This window comes from Aedes aegypti, chromosome 3 (assembly GCF_002204515.2).
Source record: "Aedes aegypti strain LVP_AGWG chromosome 3, AaegL5.0 Primary Assembly, whole genome shotgun sequence".
Classification (NCBI taxonomy): Eukaryota; Metazoa; Arthropoda; class Insecta; order Diptera; family Culicidae; genus Aedes; species Aedes aegypti.
Window position 1 is genome coordinate 107,256,888 of NC_035109.1, and position 24,435 is coordinate 107,281,322.

Consider the following 24,435-nt stretch of genomic DNA (forward strand, 5'->3'; position numbering starts at 1 on the left):
CTTTATTGTTTTTGTGCATCAGGCGGATGCACCGTCATAGCTTTCTTGTTTTGCTCTAGTTTGTGTCGACGATCGAGGAAACCTATGGACATCTCGGATCGGACTGCATCGTTGCACCACCTATATGTGTGTTTGTTTTGAAAGTTGTGTATGCACTACGCGACCGTAGTGCAGTCATAGCTTGTGCTTTTTTGAGCATTATTTATGGCTGAACCCTGTTCTATTTTTAGGCCTTCTTCAGGAAAGACCCATGAAAGGTTCCAGGGATTCTTTGACCTTCTTCGTTCTCTAGAACATAGGTGTTGGTCCCAAGCACCGATGAACTCGAGCCCGAGTGTATTTTGTACCGAATTTCCCGACGAAGTGTTTTGCTTTATCCGACAAATGTACATCACGTTTATACCACAGATAAACAGACGTAACACTTAGAACAAATTGCGATCAAAATCATAGTCGCGAAAACATATACGCCCAATGCTAAAAACACTGTAGTTGGCCGATGAACCAACAGGTGGCGGTAGTGTGTAAACGTCAAACACGAACAAAAAACGACGCGAGCGCTGCGGGTGGTCGATTGACCACCTACCAGATATTCGAATCGATCGTTAAAAAGTTGGTCGATGGACAGCGATGAGAGTGTGACGTCTGTTTGTCTGTGTTTATACACAACATCGCCGGGTTTGAAGACATGGTTTTCATTCGATCTCAAATTGTAAGGTCGAGAATAACGTTTGTACGCTTCTTGGAGATTCTGACGAACAAGTTCATACAATTTTCGAGTTTCTTCACTCCTATGCACCGAAGCGTAGGCGGTTTCTGACTCAAATTCTCTGAGATGTTCGTACTCGCTGCCCATACTGATCATGTTTCGGCCAAAATTTATAAAGTACGGTGTGAAACCCGTACTTTCATGTACGCTTGTACGAATAGCAGCAACAATCTTTTGTATGGACTCATCCCAGTTTCTGTGGTCTGCCTGTTTATTCAGAGCACATCGTATGGCCGTTACAATGACACGGTTGACCCTTTCAGCTGGATTTGGACTTGGGTGATACACGGCAAGATTCCATTGTGTCACCCCATAGTTCTTCAGCAGATTTTTGAACAGGTCACTTTGGAAAACTTTGGCATTGTCTGTTATACAGATCGAAGGTGCCCCAAATAAGTTGAACACAAGGTTCTCCATAACGGCACAGACTCCTGGAGCCGTTGCTGCTTTCATGCATTGGGCCAGCACGAATTTAGAGAAAAAGTCACAGATCACAAGTATCCAGACGTTCCCTTTACGTGATTTAGGATAGGGCCCTAAGAAGTCGATGGAGATTAGTTCCCACGGTCGACTACAAAGTTTGGGCTTTCCACATGGTGGACGGACGTTCATATTTGGAACCTTAGATTCTTTACAAACGGGACAACTACTACAGAAACGTTTAATTTCACTCGCCATACGAGGCCAGTAGTAGCGTTCACGTACTTTCTCCAGGGTTTTAAGGAACCCGAGGTGAGCTACCTTGTGGATATCATCAATTGTAGACTTCCTCTCCGCTAAAGGCACAACTTCTTTCCAGCGGAACGCTGGGTCTTCTGGCAAGGTCGAGTTCGTTAAGAACTTGAAAAGTTTTCCATTGACGATCTTGAAATCAGAATACTGGTCAGGATTCTGTAGAACTTGTTGTTTAAGGCCTTCAATATATGGATCAGTCGGTTGACAATCCAAAACGTACAGGCTGCGGCTCAGAGCATCAGCGGGAATGTTCTCTGAACCCCTTTTGTATTGGAGCTCTACGTCGTATTTCGAAAGTTTTAGAGCCCATCGCGCGATTCGCGGACTTTTGGATTCAATACTCATCGTTTGAAGAAACGTCAGGCTCATCGCATCGGTTTGAACCACGAAACGATTGCCTTCAACGAAGTGTCTAAAATTCTCAATACTCAAAAGTACCGCCAAACATTCTCTCTCGGTGGCGCTATATTTCCGTTGGGTACTCGATAATTTTTTTGAATAATATGCTATGCACATTCGTTCCCCGTTCTGGATTTGGACTAGGACAGATCCGATGGCCAAATCTGAACTGTCGGTTTCTATTATAAAGGGTAGTGAGAAGTCGGGGTTCGCTAAAATCGGTGCGGACACTAAGGCGTCTTTCAACTTCCTCAGAGCGTTATCAGCCTCCATGGTCCACTCAAATTTCCGATGCCCTTTCTTGAGGAGATCGGTAATAGGGACAGTAATTTCTGAGTAGTTTTTAATAAACTTTTGATAAAAGCCGGCAAGACCGAGCAATCGCCTGATATCTTTGACCGTTCGAGGTATGGGATAGTCTAAAACGGGCTGGATTTTAGCTACATCCATTGACAACCCTTCTTCGGACAAAACATATCCCAGATATTTAATACTCGTTTGGCAGAACTTCGATTTTAGGATATTGATGGTCAAGCCTGCTCGTGTTAAACGTTCTCCCACACACTCAATTAAACGTAAATGTTCCTCAAACGATTCCGATACTATTATAATATCGTCTAAGTAGACGAATACGAACGGCTCTAGGTCATGTCCCAAGACCTTCACCATCAGACGGGCCATTGTAGCCGGAGCATTCGTAAGGCCGAAAGGCATTACCTTGAAGCGGTACAAGCCCTTGTTGGTCCGAAAAGCAGTCTTGTTTTTAGCCTCATCGTCAAGCTCGACCTGATAGTATGATTCTGTCAAATCTATCACGGAAAAGTACCGAGCACGTTTGATTCGCTGCAAGATTACGGTCATATTCGGAATTGGGAAGTCGTCCTTTTTGGTCAAGGAGTTCAATCGCCGAGAATCTAAGCAAATACGCCATTTCCCGGTGGGCTTCTTAATCGGTAATAGGGGATTGACGAAATCTGCCGACCCTTCACATTCTTCAATGACATCTAGATTTAAGAGTCTGTCCATTTCAGCATCAATCACTGTTTCAACTGCTGGAGACCATCTGTAAGACGGAATCCGTCGTGGTGTCGCTCCAGGAAGAAGTTCTATGGAGTGTTTCAATAAAGGGGTTCTACCCAATCGTCCTTCCTGAGTTACAGGAAGGTATTGAATGGCTTTAAAAAGTTGATTTTTCTCTTGAAGAGACAATTGATGTTCGGTTTCAATCTCCATCGGGTTTTCGATTCGCTTTGTGGGAATTTCTACTGTCGGCATTTCAAGACTTTGATCTTCTTCTTGAGGTTCGTCAACAGGTCCACGATTTACCTCAGGGATCAATTGAAAGCAAATATGACCATCTTCCTCACCAAAATAGTTCTCGATATAATTCAGACATAGATCTCTCTTAGAAGTTGGACTATTCGACTCCTCCTGAACAGGCGTAACGACCAATTGGAAGTTGAAGGCAGTTAAGAAATCGATTCCTAAGATTAGCGTTTTAGCTATTTCAGGGACTACTAGAGTCGGGATAACTTTCGTAACGTCTTGGTACCGGTACGGGATATTCACATATCCCAGACAGGTGTACGGAGTTCGATCTGCGGTAAATATTCTTAAATCGCATTTCTGAACCTTCAAGCCAAGGCGAGTGAGGAGCCTGGTCGAACTGATTATTGAGACACTAGCTCCGGTGTCTGCAAGTCCTTCGACCTGAATATCGAAAATGGAAACGATAAGGTGAGGGCATCTCCGGAAATTGGTCTGTATTAAAAAGGTCTGATTAAATCGAGAAAACTGTGACTTGGGAACCTGTTCTTTAAAGTTGGAAGGAGCTCGGTTCCCGAGAATCTCCTCCTTCACTCGTTTTTTGGTTTGGCCTCCGAAGCTGCTCGGAGGTCATGTTGCTGTGGACAACGAAAGGCCGTTGTTTCTGGGTGTCCACACATGTGACAGAATATGCCTTTCTTTTGATCACATTCCCTCCAAAGGTGACCCGATTTGCGGCAATTCCAGCATAGTGGTTTAGCTCGATCGTTGGTTTCTCTGAATTTAACCGTGGATTGATCTTTTTGTGGACCATTTAGTCCCTTTCGTGCCTGAAGAGCCGCGATCTCGAGATCTTCGTTTAGGTCCTCTGAGTAGACTACTTCTTCCTCAGTGTAGACTTCGTTAATTAATTGAGTTTTTGTTGGGCCTCTTGGGTGATATAAATTTCCTTCCAGGGCATCGAATCGATAGCACAATTGGGCTAAGTGCTCCAGAGATGAAATTTCTTCCAAGGCCAGTCGTCGTTTGTAGGACATTTTCATGTTCTCGACGACGATATCAAATTTTTCCTCATCCGAAATTTTTTTATTCATCCTTTGGGACAGATTTTCAATGTCTGTGAGGAAGGCGCTAAACAGTTCGTTAGGGCGCTGTTTTCGATTTCGAAGATCTTCCCGTATAAAACGATCCCTATTGGGATTGTCATACCTCATACGCAAATAATACAATAAGGTATCCCACGAGCAGAATTTTGGCTCGTATGCAGAATACCAGACATAGGCGTCTTCTTTGAAAAGGAGATGCGCATGGGTTCTCAACTCTTCCTTGGAGATTTGGTAGGAACGACTCAGAAGTTCGATCTGCCGCAGGAAGTCAATAACGGGAGTAGGATTGGCATCACCAGCAAACTTGGGCCATTTCTCCATAATATTACAAGTTTGATGTGGCAATCTACCACGCCTGATCTGAAAATTAGTCCCCTCCTCACTTGTTCGAGCGTTCGAATCATCGTTCACCGGATAATTCGTGCTAATTTGGGGTTCGTTGGCTGTATCTCGAACAGTTGGCCTTACTGGAGATCTGGGATAACCAGGGGTAACAAAACTGGGCCAAGAATTCCGTAGAACCTCCCTAAACACTTGGGGAGTAGGAGCAGTAATTGGATTGGTTCTATTTCCAGGTTGAAAACTTGACCTATCCGAGCACTGCAGCTGCAAGGGCGCTGGCAGTTTCAACGGATCATGAGAAGCAGACCTATTTTCCCTGATTCTATCAGACGCCCGAAGACCATCTGAATCTTGTAAACCCACACCTGCCATTTGCCGAGCCAAATTGCTGGTAATCGGATCGGAGAAAGCTGTACGATGGTGCTGATCTTTCAACAACTGTTGAACGTAAGTTTGAACATAATTTTGAATTTCGGAAACGTGTACGTAATTGTTCAACGTTTCACTTTCAGTCGCAGGACCGCCAGTTGGGAGGTTTCCTGGGTTTGGCACCGAAGCAGACTGGCTCGCCGCGAAGCTCTCACCATACGACATACGGAAATCTTCATTCCTGGATTCTGGAATCATTGGTTGCGTTGTCTCAAACATTCGTCGATCTACATTTGCAGAGGACGGTTGAGAAAAGTATGCTGATCTCTGAGCGGTAGGATGTCCTGGTGATTCAGGATGCACCGTCCCCACCGGCTGCGGTATTGTAGTCGATACCATCGGCTGAGCCGTAGAATTTAGCAGCGGAGCGGCGTCATCTCTGGGCATCAGGAAAGAAGCATTCAACCGATTCAGCGAGTCATTCCTGTTGGAATCGATTCCGGGTTCACTGTCCCAGAATGGGTTCGTCCACCCGTATGTGATGCTGTCCCTGCCGGGTCGGAAAACCCCGACAAGCCCATATGGAACCCCTGCGATGTCATGGATTGATTCTCCGCCCTTCTTTCCACTCTTGTGCTAGATTGCACCCCACGGAAAGGAAGCTGAAATCCCTCCGCTGAAAGTTGGAGGCGCGCAGCATGTTCCAACTCAGCCTGCAAGTTATTTGGAGCCGGAAAGCGACTGTCTAGCGAAAATCGATCTCTCCTAAGCCTATTAGTGGAATCATCCACCATCATTTGATCTGCCCAGACGATACGAGGCGTGCGAGCAGGATTACCACCCACGGCTCCTTCGAGAGAGTCGGCAAAATCTGAACCTGGTGGTGTAACCAGAGTTCTTTGAGAATTCACGGTACGATTCGTGTTCAACAGATCATCGTAACTATAGTTAGGGTTCGCCATATTTGGTAATTCACAATTCAATATCAAATTCAATACAAAAATTACGAAAAAGCTTGGATAGAAATAATATTATTGAGAAAAAAGAAAAATGAGATTAGGATATTTACTACGCTAGTTAATTTTGTTCAAAACCGAATTCAAGATACAAACTGATCAAAATTCTAACGAATGCTGAAATTTTCTTAACCGATTAGCCTATTTACTATCTTACTTGCCTACCGAATCTAAATTCTACTAATGCAAACTCTAAGATTAAATTCCGATTTTGTTAATTCAATTCACAAATATTTACAAAATTCATCAAAACTCAACTAAATTCAAACCAATTATCTTATTTACAAAAACGCCGAGGCACCGCTTTCGGGCCCCACGTTGGGCGCCAAAATGTAACGCTCCGTTCCGTTTCCAAGTAATCGGCTTAAGCGCCACCTTCGAAGAAGGACCGTTACTCCGTTAATTAGCCCGGAATGAGACTGCCTTCTCAGGGCAGGTCAATCAAAGTCATAAGAACTGATGTCGCAATTTGATACCAAACGTCGTACGGCAAATCAAACAAATATAGCTCCTTCAATTTAAAATATAAGAAAGGAAAATTAACAAAAATACCTCAATAATCCACCAAAGGAGAATCGCTTAGCTCTAATTAGACAAACACAATTAACAATTAAATTCAAATTGATTGCGTGACGCGGAAAGAAAAGTAGAGTACTTAAACTAAACTTGAAGTAGGTTTTATTAAATTCAAATTCAATCTCGATCGCGAAACAAATTCAACTAAATCTATCGAGAAAGCTAGTTTTTATTTAGTTACTAAAACTTTTAATTCAAAGGCCAAATTCAAATAAACCTTATGACCTATCGTGACGTCACGCTTTCCTAGCTTTTGATTGCAATCTTATTTTCGCTCCGTGAGCAATTCAAATTATTGTGACCGGTCAACGACGAACGTCCCCCGACGTGATTCGTCCCAAATAAACGGGATGCAATTTCAACTTGGACACAAATTCACCAACACGTTGTCGGCTTCGGGCTCTAATTTTGCTTCGTCTTACTTACGTGCCCCGCGCGCCGGCTTATCATTCGGGGTATAGGCGTCCCCTTGTAGCGTGGAGTGATCGGCCGTGGGTTGTAGCGTGGCCAGCCGTGCGACTTATTGGCTTGCGGTGACACGGAACGATGTCGCACAATCGACGAAAGACGAGCGGGACGATTGCTTGAGCCGCCGACAGCAAGACGTTAGATCGCCGAACGGTGGATGTCCCCACTGCACGTGCTCGAAATAGTCCTCTTCAACGCCGTGCCCAGAGTTCGGGATAGTAGATCGTAGCTGGACTAAGTTTCACTTCCAGACTAACCGCCCACGTTGCTTGGGCACGCTAATCCTAATCAACGTGGAATTAATTCACAGTTATGCACACTATTCGTTATGTAAGGCTTACCTGAATTTGTTTTGTAATAAATTCACTAAAAAAATCTTTTTCGACTGCACTATACTCGACAATTTAGTTGCTAATTAAAAAGAGAAATATCACAAATTGAATAAACTAAAGAATTATGCACGCGCGAAAACTTACTTCGAGTTTAATTATTCACCCGCACAATTTAACTTTGGTTCAATTATATTGAAATTCGAAAATCACTCTGAAAGTACGTCTTCTTTCAACAAAGCACTCCACTGAATTGAAAGGACCGTCGCGCTGCTAATTGTATCGAGCCTAAAAATTGCTGCGCAATATCCCACTATTGGAGGATTAAAGAGAGTTTAGTTACAATAGTCTTTTGTACTAGTTGGCCTTTTCCTAGCTACACCTGTCTGACTCTCTCTCTACGACGCAATTTATGAGACTCGACGCTATGGATTTAAATTTTGAAATATATCATTTTATTACCTAGGCCAACTCCTAGGCGGCGCTTAGAGTGATTGTTGTCTAGACTCTCGCATAAAACTGACAGCATGTTTGTATTCGAGCTAGTGACAGCAAGACGTATGAATGTGTAAACACGAATTCACAATGTGTTTATTTTAGAGTGAATTTAAATTATCGTTACAACCTTAACCGATTACACGACCATTCGCATAAATTACATGATATTGATGTAGTTTTACACATTGAGTAATGTAAATGTGTGACAATTATGGCATTCCCTTTATGTGCATGGTTTAACGCTGATTTTTAAATGGAATGTTTTTTTCATTGTTGTCAAGGTCAAACATCCACAAAATTTAAAAAAAAAACTTGAAATACGATTTGGAGCGAAATGGGTTGATTCATATAGTTGACAGAATTTCCTAGGATCCTAGTGTTTGTTCTTTGAAGGAATTTAAGACAAAATACTTACAGGTGCTTGTTGAAAATTGCTGAAGGGATCCCGAGTAGAGTTTTTAAGGGAATTTCTCGGAATTCCATTGAAGATTCTAGAAAAACACATTAAAAAGCTGTGACAAAATGATTGATATTCTTTGGAGAAGAATCTCAAATCCCCGGAGGAAATTCTGAAGGAATCTCGAGATAATATCTTATAATGCATGAAATTTCTACTACTCTTTGGAATGATTTTTGAAAGGGTTCACTTTTCCACCTAATATGATTTTTTACCAACCTTACACTATTTAAACCATCAGGAAAAGTATTTTTACGATGTTTTGGTATGACAGTGAGTTATCCATACTGATTTTAGTACGAATTTCTAATACCAAGGGTTTATCTGAAACAATAACCAATCATAATGACCCACCCCAAAAGACAAGTTTTATTTTATTGGAATTTTGATTTGCAAAATAACGTAAAGCAGCAACGACAATTTTGGTAGCTGTTCGAGTAATGAATGCTGGAGGCAGGATCATATAGAATTATAATTTTACTTTGATTTGAAATAATTGAATAGCAGTTTGCGCAACAAGGTAAATAATGATTACTTTCACAGCACAAGTCGTAAATTTATCCAACGAGACTTGCCGAGTTGGAAAATAACGACGACTGCTGTAAAAATCGAGTTCTGCAACGAGTTGCATACAAGATTTTTAACAATTTCATAAAAGACCACATGAGGGTATCAGATATCGTTTGGTACGTTCTTTAAATTGTTGTGTAATGATTCATTATGCAACTCAAGACAGTTGACATTTAGTAATAGTCATTACGCGACTGATTTCAGTTGCGTAATGACTGTTAAGTCCCTGCATAATTCAGTGCAAGAAAGTAGGCCATTTCCGCGATGAAAAACAGCCTATTATGTTGTAAAATTAAGAATCATTACGTGACTGAAATCAGTTGCGTATTGAACCTTACGATACATTTGATTCGGTTCAGGAAAGTAGGCTGTTTAATGTTGGATTCCGTGATTAAAATAGCCCATGCCTGATAAAAACTCCTCTGCGATGCAAAGAGGAGGCGATTTTGCCGTTTTTCTGAGGAGAAAAAACTGAATTTTCAACACAGATCATCAAGCGATTTGAGTGAGAATGCAAAAAATATGAAGATTTTTTTTAGGTACTCTCTCTCTCTTGTTGCGATGCTCACATTTACTCACACTTCAAAAGAACTCTTTAGTCTGCCGCCCGAACAAGACTGTCCTCGGGGAGTTGTGAGACCACTCTTTTTTGATGGAATTTTACTCTGTTGTGTTTTGTGCTGCATTTTCCTCGCTCATTTTTCGTTGCCTCTCTGCCTAGCATTTTTTTCGCTCCCTCACAAAGAGGCAAAGGCAGCACACTGCTCTAGAGTATTTCACCGAACTCTAATGATGTTGAGGAGTATTATCAAGCCTGAAATATAGCATATTACAATAAGAATTCAGTTACGTAATAATACATTACATTAATAACTAGTTCATAACGTAAGTTATTTGAGTTGCGTTAGTACTCATTACACAACGATTTTCTAAAATTGCAATAGTAGTTTACGCAACAAGTTGCAGAATGATGATTTATATAGCACGAGTTGTACATTTATCCAACGAGGCTTGCCGAGTTGGAAAATTACGATGAGTGCTATAGAAACCGAGTTCTGCAACGAGTTACGAACAGTTGCGTTAAAACAGGTGCGTAATAGTCATTACGCAACTGATTTCACACTACACTGCATAATTCAGTGCAAGAAAGTAGGCCGTTCATTGACAGATTGACGTGATGAAAAACAGCCTATTACGATAAGAAATTGCAAAAAATATGTTTTATGCGACATGATTTCTCATATTCTCGAGTAAGAAATTACGAATAAAATTGTAGACAATCCGATGCAGAAATTCTTTTTTTCGCAACACTCTTCGTAATTATCCAACTGGCAAGCCTCGTTGGATGATTTCACGACTCGTGCTGTACAATCATCATTGTTGCGTGAATTACTGTTACTGTACAAATCGTACACATTGTATAGGAAATTCCTCAATTCTGCAACATATCCACCGCATTTATCCCAAATCAATAGAGCAACATTCAACTCCGTACCGTAATGTCCCCTTATTCCAACCAGTAGCTGACTTCGTTCATGCCGTTCAGTTAAAATGTTAAAATGTGAACGGTTTTTAAACGTAGCCACAGGGTAATTGGAATGAAAACACATTACGATACTTCTGCTCATATGAGCACAGGCAAACAGACGTAACACTCGTATTGTTTTCATCGTTGTTGTAACTCTCAGTTCCAATATTTGTTATTTTACTGACGGCTGACTCGTGGCGCTCGCATCGCTTTTGCTCGAGTTTGACGTTTGCGCACTACCGCCACCTATTTCTCAGTTGGCGAGACACAGTATTTTTAGCAGTGGGCGTGAATGTTCGCGTGACTATGTTTTAAGTTGATAATTGTTCTAACTGTTACGTCTGTTCGTCTGTGATACAATTCCAGAAAGTCACCATCGTTATAACGTGTCGTCCTTCGAAGCAAAACGTCACAGGTGATAGCAATGGATAGCACTTACAGTTGCACAACAGGTCGCGATGTTCTAGGGCTTCCTTTGAATAGAACAAGACTATGTTTCATTTTGCTGGAACAGCAAAACCTTCGATTTTTTTTCGATATTTGTCAGAAAGGTACTACTTTCCTCATAACTGCGCTGCACCTAGTGTCCATCGCGGAAGGAATGCTAATCCTGTTACGCCAATGGCGTTGTCAGCCATGCTCGCAACTGTGGACAACTTGTTTTTTCTCACGAGGACAAGCAATCCACTGCCGGCCAGTTCAGTGTCGAAAGTCACCCGCAAAGCTACACACAATTCCGGTGCCCGTTGGTCGTAATCATCGGGATTTTTTTCTGGTGGATAGTTGGTTGACAATTTTGTAGTGCTTATTTGGTGAATGTTGATCGGTTCAAATTCTGAGACGGAAGATTTGTGGTTCTTTGAGCATACTGGGAAGTGAGATTTAAGTGGATCGGGAGTAATCGAAGGTGGTGGTAAGCATCGTTTGTTATTGTTCGAAATGAGTCATTGCAATGCAAATTATGTGAAAATTATCTTTTGTAGCTTAAGTTTTAGAAATAGTTTTGCTGTTTAAAACCTTTTAAATATAACTTTGTTGCCAAGTTTTCAAAGAGATATGAAATATACAGAATATGGATTTTTCATACAAAATGGCTGAATTTCGAGAGCTCGAAAGGAGCAAAACTATTAAGTGTCCATTGAAACGATTCAGTTGTTATGATACTGCGAGTTGAAATCAGAGACTCGTAAATACCTGAGAAGACATTTGGTTCATCGGAAGATGCTATGTTTATACATCCGTGGAAGTGTGTATTCAACAAACGTTCTATTCAATACACATTTCATTTACTTGGAATTGCTTATGTTTCGCAAAGGTTTTATTCAACCGAGAATCCGCACTTTAGTTGGTAACATTCATGCAATGTGATTTCTTGTAAGCCTTAAGCGACTTGTTAACTAAACGACCTAAAGTTGAACGGTGTCTGTTCCATTTCATTCAACATTGTTTCCGGAATCTAGCCAGATCGTAATTTACCCATGAGGCCACTTGTGGTCTTCACAGATCTCAAAAACGAGCTTCAAATCATGCTGCTTGCAGTATCAACGGCATTATCAAAACCACTTTGAGGTTCCATGAACGGGGAGAATCCATGAAATTTACCCGTGGTCATTAAAGAGTTCCAAATTTATTGATCGAGCATTCTTGAACTACATAGTCCGCTAGGGATTTGATAAAATTAATAAACTGGCCTAATGTTAAAAGTTTTTCAGAAATAACAACTTCGTACTCATGGCCATTAATCTTCAACTCAGAACCCATTTTATAAGGCATACAGCTGTTTCTATCTGCAATCAGGTAGAGCTTATGTTAATTCTAATCCAATGCATTCTTCTGTTCTGTGATCGATTTCATTCTCTCGGTATTCTAAGAATAAAAGACTGGATATCAGTAATAAATTTAGATTATGCAATGCAAATTCCACAGCGGCTTTTGAAGAGATAGATTCAACGGTAATCATTTGTAATCCATGTTAAGCCCAATCATACATACAAAATAATTACTTTCAAATCACAGTAATTGAATCAAGTATGTCCCATAGAGTAAATCGATAACCTTATATAAATATATTCTCCGTGTCATTATGGTCGTAACCACATCTCGAACAGCTACCTTATTGCGAACAAATGTGCCAATATTGCTCTTCATCACTATCCGTTCTGTTACTGGGTTTTTCGCTTTGAATGTTCCAGTGCTCTATGGTTACAAATTCTTATCACCAAATCACACTCAACATGCCATATCACACCGCTCACTCATTGTACTAATTCCCTCACACATATCCTGCATAATATATGAGGTCGTGTAATGGCAGTTCACGCAACGCAAAACACCACAAGCATCCAATTTCGCACCACAAAAAATAACCGCCTTTGGTTAAGAATTTCATTTAACGTTCCATTTTTTGAGTTTACGCGTGTGCATGATCCAATTTGGTCCAAGAACCGTTCCGGTGTGTTTCGTTCTGGAAGGCTACCCGAAAAATCACCTCCCAAGACCAATGCAGCACACCACCAGCAACCTTCATTGGCTTCTTTTCGCGTATTTTTACTCTTCAGTTCGAATGACGTTTTAGTTCTTTTATCATTTTGTTGGTATTTGGTATTGATTTGATGGAAGAACCAATTCCACTGTAGTTTGTGGTTAGTTTGCTGAGTAATTTAGTCGAGATGGTACTAATAACAGGAATCGTTTCGTAGTGAACAGCGAACCTTGAAAGAGGCCGTAGAGTACCGGTACTAATAATATGCACGAAATTCTAAGTGTGCTCCTAGAGAACATAATCAGAGATAGCGCGCGGTAGATTGTGACGGACATAAATGCGGTTTAGTTGTTTTTTGAACATCCCTCACGACGTCATATATTATCATCCTCAACATAGAATGTGAAACACACTCATAAACTACAAATTTCATGATCATTTTACATGTAACCGCATAGTCGGTGGATCTGGTAGCCGAACACATTCATCCAGAATCGTCCACTGAGAGATGCTCCTTTCCATTATCTCGCCGACATAAGTGTTTTAGGTTATTCAACTCAATGATGTATGGCCTAACGCACATGTACATTTATGTCATACCAATGGAAGCCATTAAGTCATACTCTCTATCCAATCGAAATCACATCCACCATCTTATATATTTCCTCCATTTAAAAATGACTTATTATAATTAATTACACGCTGCGGCCACTCAATCATTTCGGTGGATAAACTTAACCAAACACTTGAACTAACTTGAACGAATGGCAATTCAAACTATCGACCCTCAAAAACTCCACCGAAACCTCCGAAACGTACTGCTCTGACGTCTACGTTGCGCGTTCTGTTCACAATCCCAAAACTAAATGTAAACCAAACACTCACTGCTACCCTCACTCCCAAACAAACCTACTCACAAAACAATCCTACGCCATCACGGGGAACGACCACCATCGCAGACGACGCCCACTCGCTGGTACCGGACAATGCCTCCACGACGGATTTTGAGGCATTCCGAGAGTACCACTGGCTGGACACTCCGGATTCGACGACCGCAGCGCAAACCAAGCTAACCAAGAGCGCTGCCCATACACAACCGTCCACTGCTCAGGGCATAGTATTAGCATCGACCGAAGACTTGGACACACTGAGCCTTCAATCACCCGAAGTCGTCGGTGAACGCCAACAACAATCACAAAAGACCGAACAAGCTCATGACAGTGACGATTCGACACGGGCCACCAAGGCCCGAAAAGACTTCAACCTAGACCTGGACTCGACCACGACTACTCGTAGTAAACCAGAACGTAAGGCACACTTTGAGACGCACTCGAACCGTGGCACTTCTCCGATGACGGACATTGTTGAATCACCGGACAGTGTTCATCACTACGCTCGTGGTGAATCACCGGCAATCAAACTTGTCATCGGACGGAAGGAAATCAAAACCTCCGATACGTCGGCCATCACGGAAAGTCGATTAACCGTCTACGGGCACAAAGATGTTGAAATATCAATAAGCTCGCAATCAACCATCAGTCTGACCACGACGACCACCTCGAAAGACGGTCGGGAAGTCAGCTCTGAAGTGATCAGCACTGGAAGCACTGGACGGGACTCCACTACAACTAAACGCTACAAGCAATTCAAATTGATAGACGATGAACAGGACTCGGAACGAATGGAACGCAAACGGGACGATACAGTTTCGTTCTCAAAGAAGAAAAGCGTCTATCTCTTCGGTAGCTTCGACTCAAGCAGCGAGTCGCCTATAACCGAAGCCAGTGGATCAGGTCACGTAACGGACACAGGCATTTCCCTAACAAGAGGCTTCACCGAAACCATGACATCTCCAGGCATTGTGTCTTCTTCCGAAGAGAAGAACAAGAAAATTAGCATCGTGACCGACACCGCCGTCGATGTGGAGATCGAAGAGCTCGAACTCACCGACGCTGGCCTTAGCCCAATACAACCAGATGAAACTGACATCACAGCCGACTTCCAAATAGCGGAAGAAGACGTACAGTATGCACACACCGGAACTAGCCCCGTAGACTTCGAAGAACAATCCGTATCCGCTGCTCTAGACACATCCGAGGCTGCAACCCTCACCGATCGTGTAGAAACCAAAGACGCGTCCAATAGTCCGCTGGATGCACACATCACTTCCATTCTTAAGCGGGATCTTACTAAAATGACCGACGAAGAGCTACTAACAGGACGCCGCGGATCAGGCGACGTCAAGGCGAAGATCAAAATCTTAGAGCAAAACCAAAAAATTCACAGCGCCCAAAGCTCCCCCAAGAAGAAGGTCGAATTTGAAGACCACCAAATCAAGCAGGGTGATATCCAAGACTCACCGAAAAAGCAAAAATTTGCATCCGCAAAAATCAGCGAACTGAAGAAAATATTCGGCGAAGAACAACAACCTGAGGAGTCCAACATTATGTCTGAATCAATACCGCCGATCCACGAAGTAATCAAACAGCTGGAACAACGCATTGCCGTTGAGCAAATCGACAAAAAGGTTTTGGACCAAGTGGACGCCTCGGCCATCCGCACTCTTCCCCCTCCCGCCCCTAAAAAAGAAACACTAACCGACCGAGACATAGTAGACCTGGAAGCACAAATAATTCCTGCCGAAAAGGTCACACCAACCAAAGCCAGCCTTCTCGATCAAACCGAAGAAGACATCAAAATAACCAAACTGGTGCATGGAGTTCAACAGCTTGGCCTACATGAAAAGCACCAGCGAGACTTGCTCGAACAACAGAAACAAATCGAGATCGCTACGCAGCTTGAAGAACCAGTTTGTGAAAAGATCGTTTGCAAGAAATACGTTCCCGGATTGACCGAGGACATAATCGAAGAATTCGAACAAAAACGAGCCAACGATTTGATCAAGATGTTCGAAAGTAAACAGACCGGATCGACGGAATCTCCTCCCAGAAGTCCAAAACTTACACGGACCAGAACAGAAGATGGTCTCAAAGCGGCCGTTCTTTCTGCAGTCGAAGTCGAGAAAACCATTCACAGCCATGCCATTGTGACCAAATCGGAAGAAACGCAGCAAGAGCGTCAGGTCATCGAATTGGAGAAATTAGAATCGGAAACTCGATCGGTTGGAAAATTGTACATCAAGTCGCAAAAACTATCCATCGAGGAACAGTCCTACGAAGAAGCAGAAAGTGAACAACGTATAGAGTCGAAAATTGTTGCGCAATATGAAGAAAAACTAAAACACGGTGAAATTTCGAAGCTTGACCGAAGTCTTCTCCAAATGTTTGATACCAGTGAACGGATTCAATCCACAGGAAAACGAATGGTCGTACAACAAGAAGAAAAACACAAACAAGACGCAGATAGATCTGACAAAATACACATTAGAAGAAAACGACAAGCACAAAAGATATCACCAGAAGACGAATTAGTACAAAAGACAGTCGCTGATATTAGGGCACAATTCGACAGACTAGCAAAAGAAGATATCACAGAAGAGAAAATAATGGGAAAAATGAAACATGAACAAATTCACATTGAACAGATACGTTTACGAGAAGATGACAAAGTAAAACAATCCGAAAACATAGAGAAAACCAAACAAGACAAAATTGTAACACAAATTGAATCAACAAGAACTGACCGTCAGAGTCAAGAACAAATTAAACTTAAACAAAGGGAAGTGGAGATTTCTAAGCAAGAAGAGACGCACTAGACAAACGTATGTAGGTAGCTTTCCCAGAGGGGTAGAAGAAACCTTTTGTTAGTAACAAGAAAAGCAATACTCACGCCCCCCCCCCCCAAAGGTAAGCCTAACGTACTCACAGTAAGAACACACATCCCACACAGAATCCGACCACACACCACAAACCCGCGGAGGGAGCCTTCTTCTTCTTTGTCTCAGAACTGTTTCTGCTTGCCCTTTATTGTCTGAACGCCACCAACACTCTAACTGATTTATTGTCGAATTATTTCTCAATACAACCACAGAAACTTGCAGCCCCTCCCACATCTACTGCGTTGAAACACACAAGCGAACTAAAACCAGCATCGCAGCTCGGGGTGACACACACATCGATAGCTGAAATGTAAAAGGGGGGGTAAAGAGATAATTCAAGCAAAAAAACAGTCGAGAAGCACAGTTCGCCGGTGAACCAAGTGCAAAAAAAACTGAAAACAACCACCCAGCACCTGACACCAGAAGAGAAACCTCTTGTCGACAAGGCAGTTTCGCCGGTTGAAGCCAAGGTTGTCGAAACTGAGAAACCAGCATCGCCAGTCGCTGAAGCCGAGTCAATCGAAACTGAAATTGTCGAGAAGGTAGAAGACATCTTCTGTTGTCGAGAAGGCAGTTTCGCCGGTTGAAGCCAAGATTGTCGAAGCCGAGCCAATGGAAGCTGAAATTGTCGAAAATGTAGAAGAGATTTCTGAAGTCAATCCAGAAGAGAAACCTGTTGTCGAGAAAGGCAATTTCGCCGGTTGAAGCCAAGATTGTCGAAGCTGAGAAACCAGCATCGCCAGTCGCTGAAGCCGAGCCAATCGAAGCTGAAATTGTCGAAAAGGTAAAAGAGATTTCTGAAGTCAAGCCAGAAGAGAAACCTGTTGTCGAGAAGGCAGTTTCGCCGGTTGAAGCCAAGGTTGTCGAAGCTGAGAAACCAGCATCGCCAGTCGCTGAAGCCGAGCCAATCGAAACTGAAATTGTCGAAAAGGTAGAAGACATCTCTGAAGTCAAGGCAGAAGAGAAACCTGTTGTCGAGAAGGCAGTTTCGCCGGTTGAAGCCAAGGTTGTCGAAGCTGAGAAACCAGCATCGCCAGTCGCTGAAGCCGAGCCAATCGAAGAAGAAATTGTCGAAAAGGTAGAAGACATCTCTGAAGTCAAGGCAGAAGAGAAACCTGTTGTCGAGAAGGCAGTTTCGCCGGTTGAAGCCAAGGTTGTCGAAGCTGAGAAACCAGCATCGCCAGTCGCTGAAGCCGAGCCAATCGAAGAAGAAATTGTCGAAAAGGTAGAAGAGATTTCTGAAGTCAAGCCAGAAGAGAAACCTGTTGTCGAGAAGGCAGTTTCGCCGGTTGAAGCCAAGGTTGTCGAAGCTGAGAAACCAGCATCGCCAGTCGCTGAAGCCGAGCCAATCGAAGAAGAAATTGTCGAAAAGGTAGAAGACATCTCTGAAGTCAAGGCAGAAGAGAAACCTGTTGTCGAGAAGGCAGTTTCGCCGGTTGAAGCCAAGGTTGTCGAAGCTGAGAAACCAGCATCGCCAGTCGCTGAAGCCGAGCCAATCGAAGAAGAAATTGTCGAAAAGGTAGAAGACATCTCTGAAGTCAAGGCAGAAGAGAAACCTGTTGTCGAGAAGGCAGTTTCGCCGGTTGAAGCCAAGGTTGTCGAAGCTGAGAAACCAGCATCGCCAGTCGCTGAAGCCGAGCCAATCGAAGAAGAAATTGTCGAAAAGGTAGAAGACATCTCTGAAGTCAAGGCAGAAGAGAAACCTGTTGTCGAGAAGGCAGTTTCGCCGGTTGAAGCCAAGGTTGTCGAAGCTGAGAAACCAGCATCGCCAGTCGCTGAAGCCGAGCCAATCGAAGAAGAAATTGTCGAAAAGGTAGAAGACATCTCTGAAGTCAAGGCAGAAGAGAAACCTGTTGTCGAGAAGGCAGTTTCGCCGGTTGAAGCCAAGGTTGTCGAAGCTGAGAAACCAGCATCGCCAGTCGCTGAAGCCGAGCCAATCGAAGATGAAATTGTCGAAAAGGTAGAAGAGATTTCTGAAGTCAAGCCAGAAGAGAAACCTGTTGTCGAGAAGGCAGTTTCGCCGGTTGAAGCCAAGGTTGTCGAAGCTGAGAAACCAGCATCGCCAGTCGCTGAAGCCGAGCCAATCGAAGATGAAATTGTCGAAAAGGTAGAAGACATCTCTGAAGTCAAGGCAGAAGAGAAACCTGTTGTCGAGAAGGCAGTTTCGCCGGTTGAAGCCAAGGTTGTCGAAGCTGAGAAACCAGCATCGCCAGTCGCTGAAGCCGAGCCAATCGAAGATGAAATTGTCGAAAAGGTAGAAGAGATTTCTGAAGTCAAGCCAGAAGAGAAACCTGTTGTCGAGAAGGCAGTTTCGCCGGTTGAAGCCAAGGTTGTCGAAGCTGAGAAACCAGCATCGCCAGTCGCTGAAGCCGAGCCAATCGAAGAAGAAATTGTCGAAAAGGTAGAAGACATCTCTGAAGTCAAGGCAGAAGAGAAACCTGTTGTCGAGAAGGCAGTTTCGCCGGTTGAAGCCAAGGTTGTCGAAGCTGAGAAACCAGCATCGCCAGTCGCTGAAGCCGAGCCAATCGAAGAAGAAATTGTCGAAAAGGTAGAAGACATCTCTGAAGTCAAGGCAGAAGAGAAACCTGTTGTCGAGAAGGCAGTTTCGCCGGTTGAAGCCAAGGTTGTCGAAGCTGAGAAACCAGCATCGCCAGTCGCTGAAGCCGAGCCAATCGAAGAAGAAATTGTCGAAAAGGTAGAAGACATCTCTGAAGTCAAGGCAGAAGAGAAACCTGTTGTCGAGAAGGCAGTTTCGCCGGTTGAAGCCAAGGTTGTCGAAGCTGAGAAACCAGCATCGCCAGTCGCTGAAGCCGAGCCAATCGAAGACTGAAATTGTCGAAAAGGTAGAAGAGATTTCTGAAGTCAAGCCAGAAGAGAAACCTGTTGTCGAGAAGGCAGTTTCGCCGGTTGAAGCCAAGGTTGTCGAAGCTGAGAAACCAGCATCGCCAGTCGCTGAAGCCGAGCCAATCGAAGCTGAAATTGTCGAAAAGGTAGAAGACATTTCTGAAGTCAAGGCAGAAGAGAAACCTGTTGTCGAGAAGGCAGTTTCGCCGGTTGAAGCCAAGGTTGTCGAAGCTGAGAAACCAGCATCGCCAGTCGCTGAAGCCGAGCCAATCGAAGAAGAAATTGTCGAAAAGGTAGAAGACATCTCTGAAGTCAAGGCAGAAGAGAAACCTGTTGTCGAGAAGGCAGTTTCGCCGGTTGAAGCCAAGGTTGTCGAAGCTGAGAAACCAGCATCGCCAGTCGCTGAAGCCGAGCCAATCGAAGATGAAATTGTCGAAAAGGTAGAAGAGATTTCTGAAGTCAAGGCAGAAGAGAAACCTGTTGTCGAGAAGGCAGTTTCGCCGGTTGAAGCCAAGGTTGTCGAAGCTGAGAAACCAGCATCGCCAGTCGCTGAAGCCGAGCCAATCGAAGAAGAAATTGTCGAAAAGGTAGAAGAGATTTCTGAAGTCAAGCCAGAAGAGAAACCTGTTGTCGAGAAGGCAGTTTCGCCGGTTGAAGCCAAGGTTGTCGAAGCTGAGAAACCAGCATCGCCAGTCGCTGAAGCCGAGCCAATCGAAGAAGAAATTGTCGAAAAGGTAGAAGACATTTCTGAAGTCAAGGCAGAAGAGAAACCTGTTGTCGAGAAGGCAGTTTCGCCGGTTGAAGCCAAGGTTGTCGAAGCTGAGAAACCAGCATCGCCAGTCGCTGAAGCCGAGCCAATCGAAGAAGAAATTGTCGAAAAGGTAGAAGACATCTCTGAAGTCAAGGCAGAAGAGAAACCTGTTGTCGAGAAGGCAGTTTCGCCGGTTGAAGCCAAGGTTGTCGAAGCTGAGAAACCAGCATCGCCAGTCGCTGAAGCCGAGCCAATCGAAGATGAAATTGTCGAAAAGGTAGAAGAGATTTCTGAAGTCAAGGCAGAAGAGAAACCTGTTGTCGAGAAGGCAGTTTCGCCGGTTGAAGCCAAGGTTGTCGAAGCTGAGAAACCAGCATCGCCAGTCGCTGAAGCCGAGCCAATCGAAGAAGAAATTGTCGAAAAGGTAGAAGACATTTCTGAAGTCAAGGCAGAAGAGAAACCTGTTGTCGAGAAGGCAGTTTCGCCGGTTGAAGCCAAGGTTGTCGAAGCTGAGAAACCAGCATCGCCAGTCGCTGAAGCCGAGCCAATCGAAGATGAAATTGTCGAAAAGGTAGAAGACATTTCTGAAGTCAAGGCAGAAGAGAAACCTGTTGTCGAGAAGGCAGTTTCGCCGGTTGAAGCCAAGGTTGTCGAAGCTGAGAAACCAGCATCGCCAGTCGCTGAAGCCGAGCCAATCGAAGAAGAAATTGTCGAAAAGGTAGAAGACATTTCTGAAGTCAAGGCAGAAGAGAAACCTGTTGTCGAGAAGGCAGTTTCGCCGGTTGAAGCCAAGGTTGTCGAAGCTGAGAAACCAGCATCGCCAGTCGCTGAAGCCGAGCCAATCGAAGATGAAATTGTCGAAAAGGTAGAAGACATCTCTGAAGTCAAGGCAGAAGAGAAACCTGTTGTCGAGAAGGCAGTTTCGCCGGTTGAAGCCAAGGTTGTCGAAGCTGAGAAACCAGCATCGCCAGTCGCTGAAGCCGAGCCAATCGAAGAAGAAATTGTCGAAAAGGTAGAAGACATCTCTGAAGTCAAGGCAGAAGAGAAACCTGTTGTCGAGAAGGCAGTTTCGCCGGTTGAAGCCAAGGTTGTCGAAGCTGAGAAACCAGCATCGCCAGTCGCTGAAGCCGAGCCAATCGAAGAAGAAATTGTCGAAAAGGTAGAAGAGATTTCTGAAGTCAAGCCAGAAGAGAAACCTGTTGTCGAGAAGGCAGTTTCGCCGGTTGAAGCCAAGGTTGTCGAAGCTGAGAAACCAGCATCGCCAGTCGCTGAAGCCGAGCCAATCGAAGAAGAAATTGTCGAAAAGGTAGAAGACATTTCTGAAGTCAAGCAGAAGAGAAACCTGTTGTCGAGAAGGCAGTTTCGCCGGTTGAAGCCAAGGTTGTCGAAGCTGAGAAACCAGCATCGCCAGTCGCTGAAGCCGAGCCAATCGAAGAAGAAATTGTCGAAAAGGTAGAAGACATTTCTGAAGTCAAGGCAGAAGAGAAACCTGTTGTCGAGAAGGCAGTTTCGCCGGTTGAAGCCAAGGTTGTCGAAGCTGAGAAACCAGCATCGCCAGTCGCTGAAGCCGAGCCAATCGAAGAAGAAATTGTCGAAAAGGTAGAAGAGATTTCTGAAGTCAAGCCAGAAGAGAAACCTGTTGTCGAGAAGGCAGTTTCGCCGGTTGAAGCCAAGGTTGTCGAAGCTGAGAAACCAGCATCGCCAGTCGCTGAAGCCGAGCCAATCGAAGAAGAAATTGTCGAAAAGGTAGAAGACATCTCTGAAGTCAAGGCAGAAGAGAAACCTGTTGTCGAGAAGGCAGTTTCGCCGGTTGAAGCCAAGGTTGTCGAAGCTGAGAAACCAGCATCGCCAGTCGCTGAAGCCGAGCCAATCGAAGAAGAAATTGTCGAAAAGGTAGAAGAGATTTCTGAAGTCAAGGCAGAAGAGAAACCTGTTGTCGAGAAGGCAGTTTCGCCGGTTGAAGCCAAGGTTGTCGAAGCTGAGAAACCAGCATCGCCAGTCGCTGAAGCCGAGCCAATCGAAGAAGAAATTGTCGAAAAGGTAGAAGAGATTTCTGAAGTCAAGCCAGAAGAGAAACCTGTTGTCGAGAAGGCAGTTTCGCCGGTTGAAGCCAAGGTTGTCGAAGCTGAGAAACCAGCATCGCCAGTCGCTGAAGCCGAGCCAATCGAAGAAGAAATTGTCGAAAAGGTAGAAGACATTTCTGAAGTCAAGGCAGAAGAGAAACCTGTTGTCGAGAAGGCAGTTTCGCCGGTTGAAGCCAAGGTTGTCGAAGCTGAGAAACCAGCATCGCCAGTCGCTGAAGCCGAGCCAATCGAAGAAGAAATTGTCGAAAAGGTAGAAGACATTTCTGAAGTCAAGCAGAAGAGAAACCTGTTGTCGAGAAGGCAGTTTCGCCGGTTGAAGCCAAGGTTGTCGAAGCTGAGAAACCAGCATCGCCAGTCGCTGAAGCCGAGCCAATCGAAGATGAAATTGTCGAAAAGGTAGAAGACATCTCTGAAGTCAAGGCAGAAGAGAAACCTGTTGTCGAGAAGGCAGTTTCGCCGGTTGAAGCCAAGGTTGTCGAAGCTGAGAAACCAGCATCGCCAGTCGCTGAAGCCGAGCCAATCGAAGAAGAAATTGTCGAAAAGGTAGAAGACATCTCTGAAGTCAAGGCAGAAGAGAAACCTGTTGTCGAGAAGGCAGTTTCGCCGGTTGAAGCCAAGGTTGTCGAAGCTGAGAAACCAGCATCGCCAGTCGCTGAAGCCGAGCCAATCGAAGAAGAAATTGTCGAAAAGGTAGAAGAGATTTCTGAAGTCAAGCCAGAAGAGAAACCTGTTGTCGAGAAGGCAGTTTCGCCGGTTGAAGCCAAGGTTGTCGAAGCTGAGAAACCAGCATCGCCAGTCGCTGAAGCCGAGCCAATCGAAGATGAAATTGTCGAAAAGGTAGAAGACATTTCTGAAGTCAAGGCAGAAGAGAAACCTGTTGTCGAGAAGGCAGTTTCGCCGGTTGAAGCCAAGGTTGTCGAAGCTGAGAAACCAGCATCGCCAGTCGCTGAAGCCGAGCCAATCGAAGAAGAAATTGTCGAAAAGGTAGAAGACATTTCTGAAGTCAAGCCAGAAGAGAAACCTGTTGTCGAGAAGGCAGTTTCGCCGGTTGAAGCCAAGGTTGTCGAAGCTGAGAAACCAGCATCGCCAGTCGCTGAAGCCGAGCCAATCGAAGCTGAAATTGTCGAAAAGGTAGAAGAATTTCTGAAGTCAAGGCAGAAGAGAAACCTGTTGTCGAGAAGGCAGTTTCGCCGGTTGAAGCCAAGGTTGTCGAAGCTGAGAAACCAGCATCGCCAGTCGCTGAAGCCGAGCCAATCGAAGAAGAAATTGTCGAAAAGGTAGAAGAGATTTCTGAAGTCAAGCCAGAAGAGAAACCTGTTGTCGAGAAGGCAGTTTCGCCGGTTGAAGCCAAGGTTGTCGAAGCTGAGAAACCAGCATCGCCAGTCGCTGAAGCCGAGCCAATCGAAGCTGAAATTGTCGAAAAGGTAGAAGACATTTCTGAAGTCAAGGCAGAAGAGAAACCTGTTGTCGAGAAGGCAGTTTCGCCGGTTGAAGCCAAGGTTGTCGAAGCTGAGAAACCAGCATCGCCAGTCGCTGAAGCCGAGCCAATCGAAGAAGAAATTGTCGAAAAGGTAGAAGACATCTCTGAAGTCAAGCCAGAAGAGAAACCTGTTGTCGAGAAGGCAGTTTCGCCGGTTGAAGCCAAGGTTGTCGAAGCTGAGAAACCAGCATCGCCAGTCGCTGAAGCCGAGCCAATCGAAGCTGAAATTGTCGAAAAGGTAGAAGAGATTTCTGAAGTCAAGCCAGAAGAGAAACCTGTTGTCGAGAAGGCAGTTTCGCCGGTTGAAGCCAAGGTTGTCGAAGCTGAGAAACCAGCATCGCCAGTCGCTGAAGCCGAGCCAATCGAAGAAGAAATTGTCGAAAAGGTAGAAGAGATTTCTGAAGTCAAGCCAGAAGAGAAACCTGTTGTCGAGAAGGCAGTTTCGCCGGTTGAAGCCAAGGTTGTCGAAGCTGAGAAACCAGCATCGCCAGTCGCTGAAGCCGAGCCAATCGAAGAAGAAATTGTCGAAAAGGTAGAAGAGATTTCTGAAGTCAAGCCAGAAGAGAAACCTGTTGTCGAGAAGGCAGT

General features: G+C 44.3%; 1 protein-coding gene across 1 annotated transcript in view; it reads left to right on the forward strand.

The window, feature by feature from the left end:
* Window positions 1-16,341, forward strand: part of LOC5575020 (ankyrin-2) — a 30,931-nt gene extending 14,590 nt beyond the window's left edge. The window contains exons 6-7 of the mRNA XM_021850705.1: window positions 13,870-16,107; window positions 16,205-16,341. Of these exons, the coding sequence (XP_021706397.1) occupies window positions 13,870-16,107; window positions 16,205-16,341 (2,375 nt within the window). The remainder of the gene's footprint in view (window positions 1-13,869; window positions 16,108-16,204) is intronic.
* The last annotated feature ends 8,094 nt before the right edge of the window (window positions 16,342-24,435 follow it).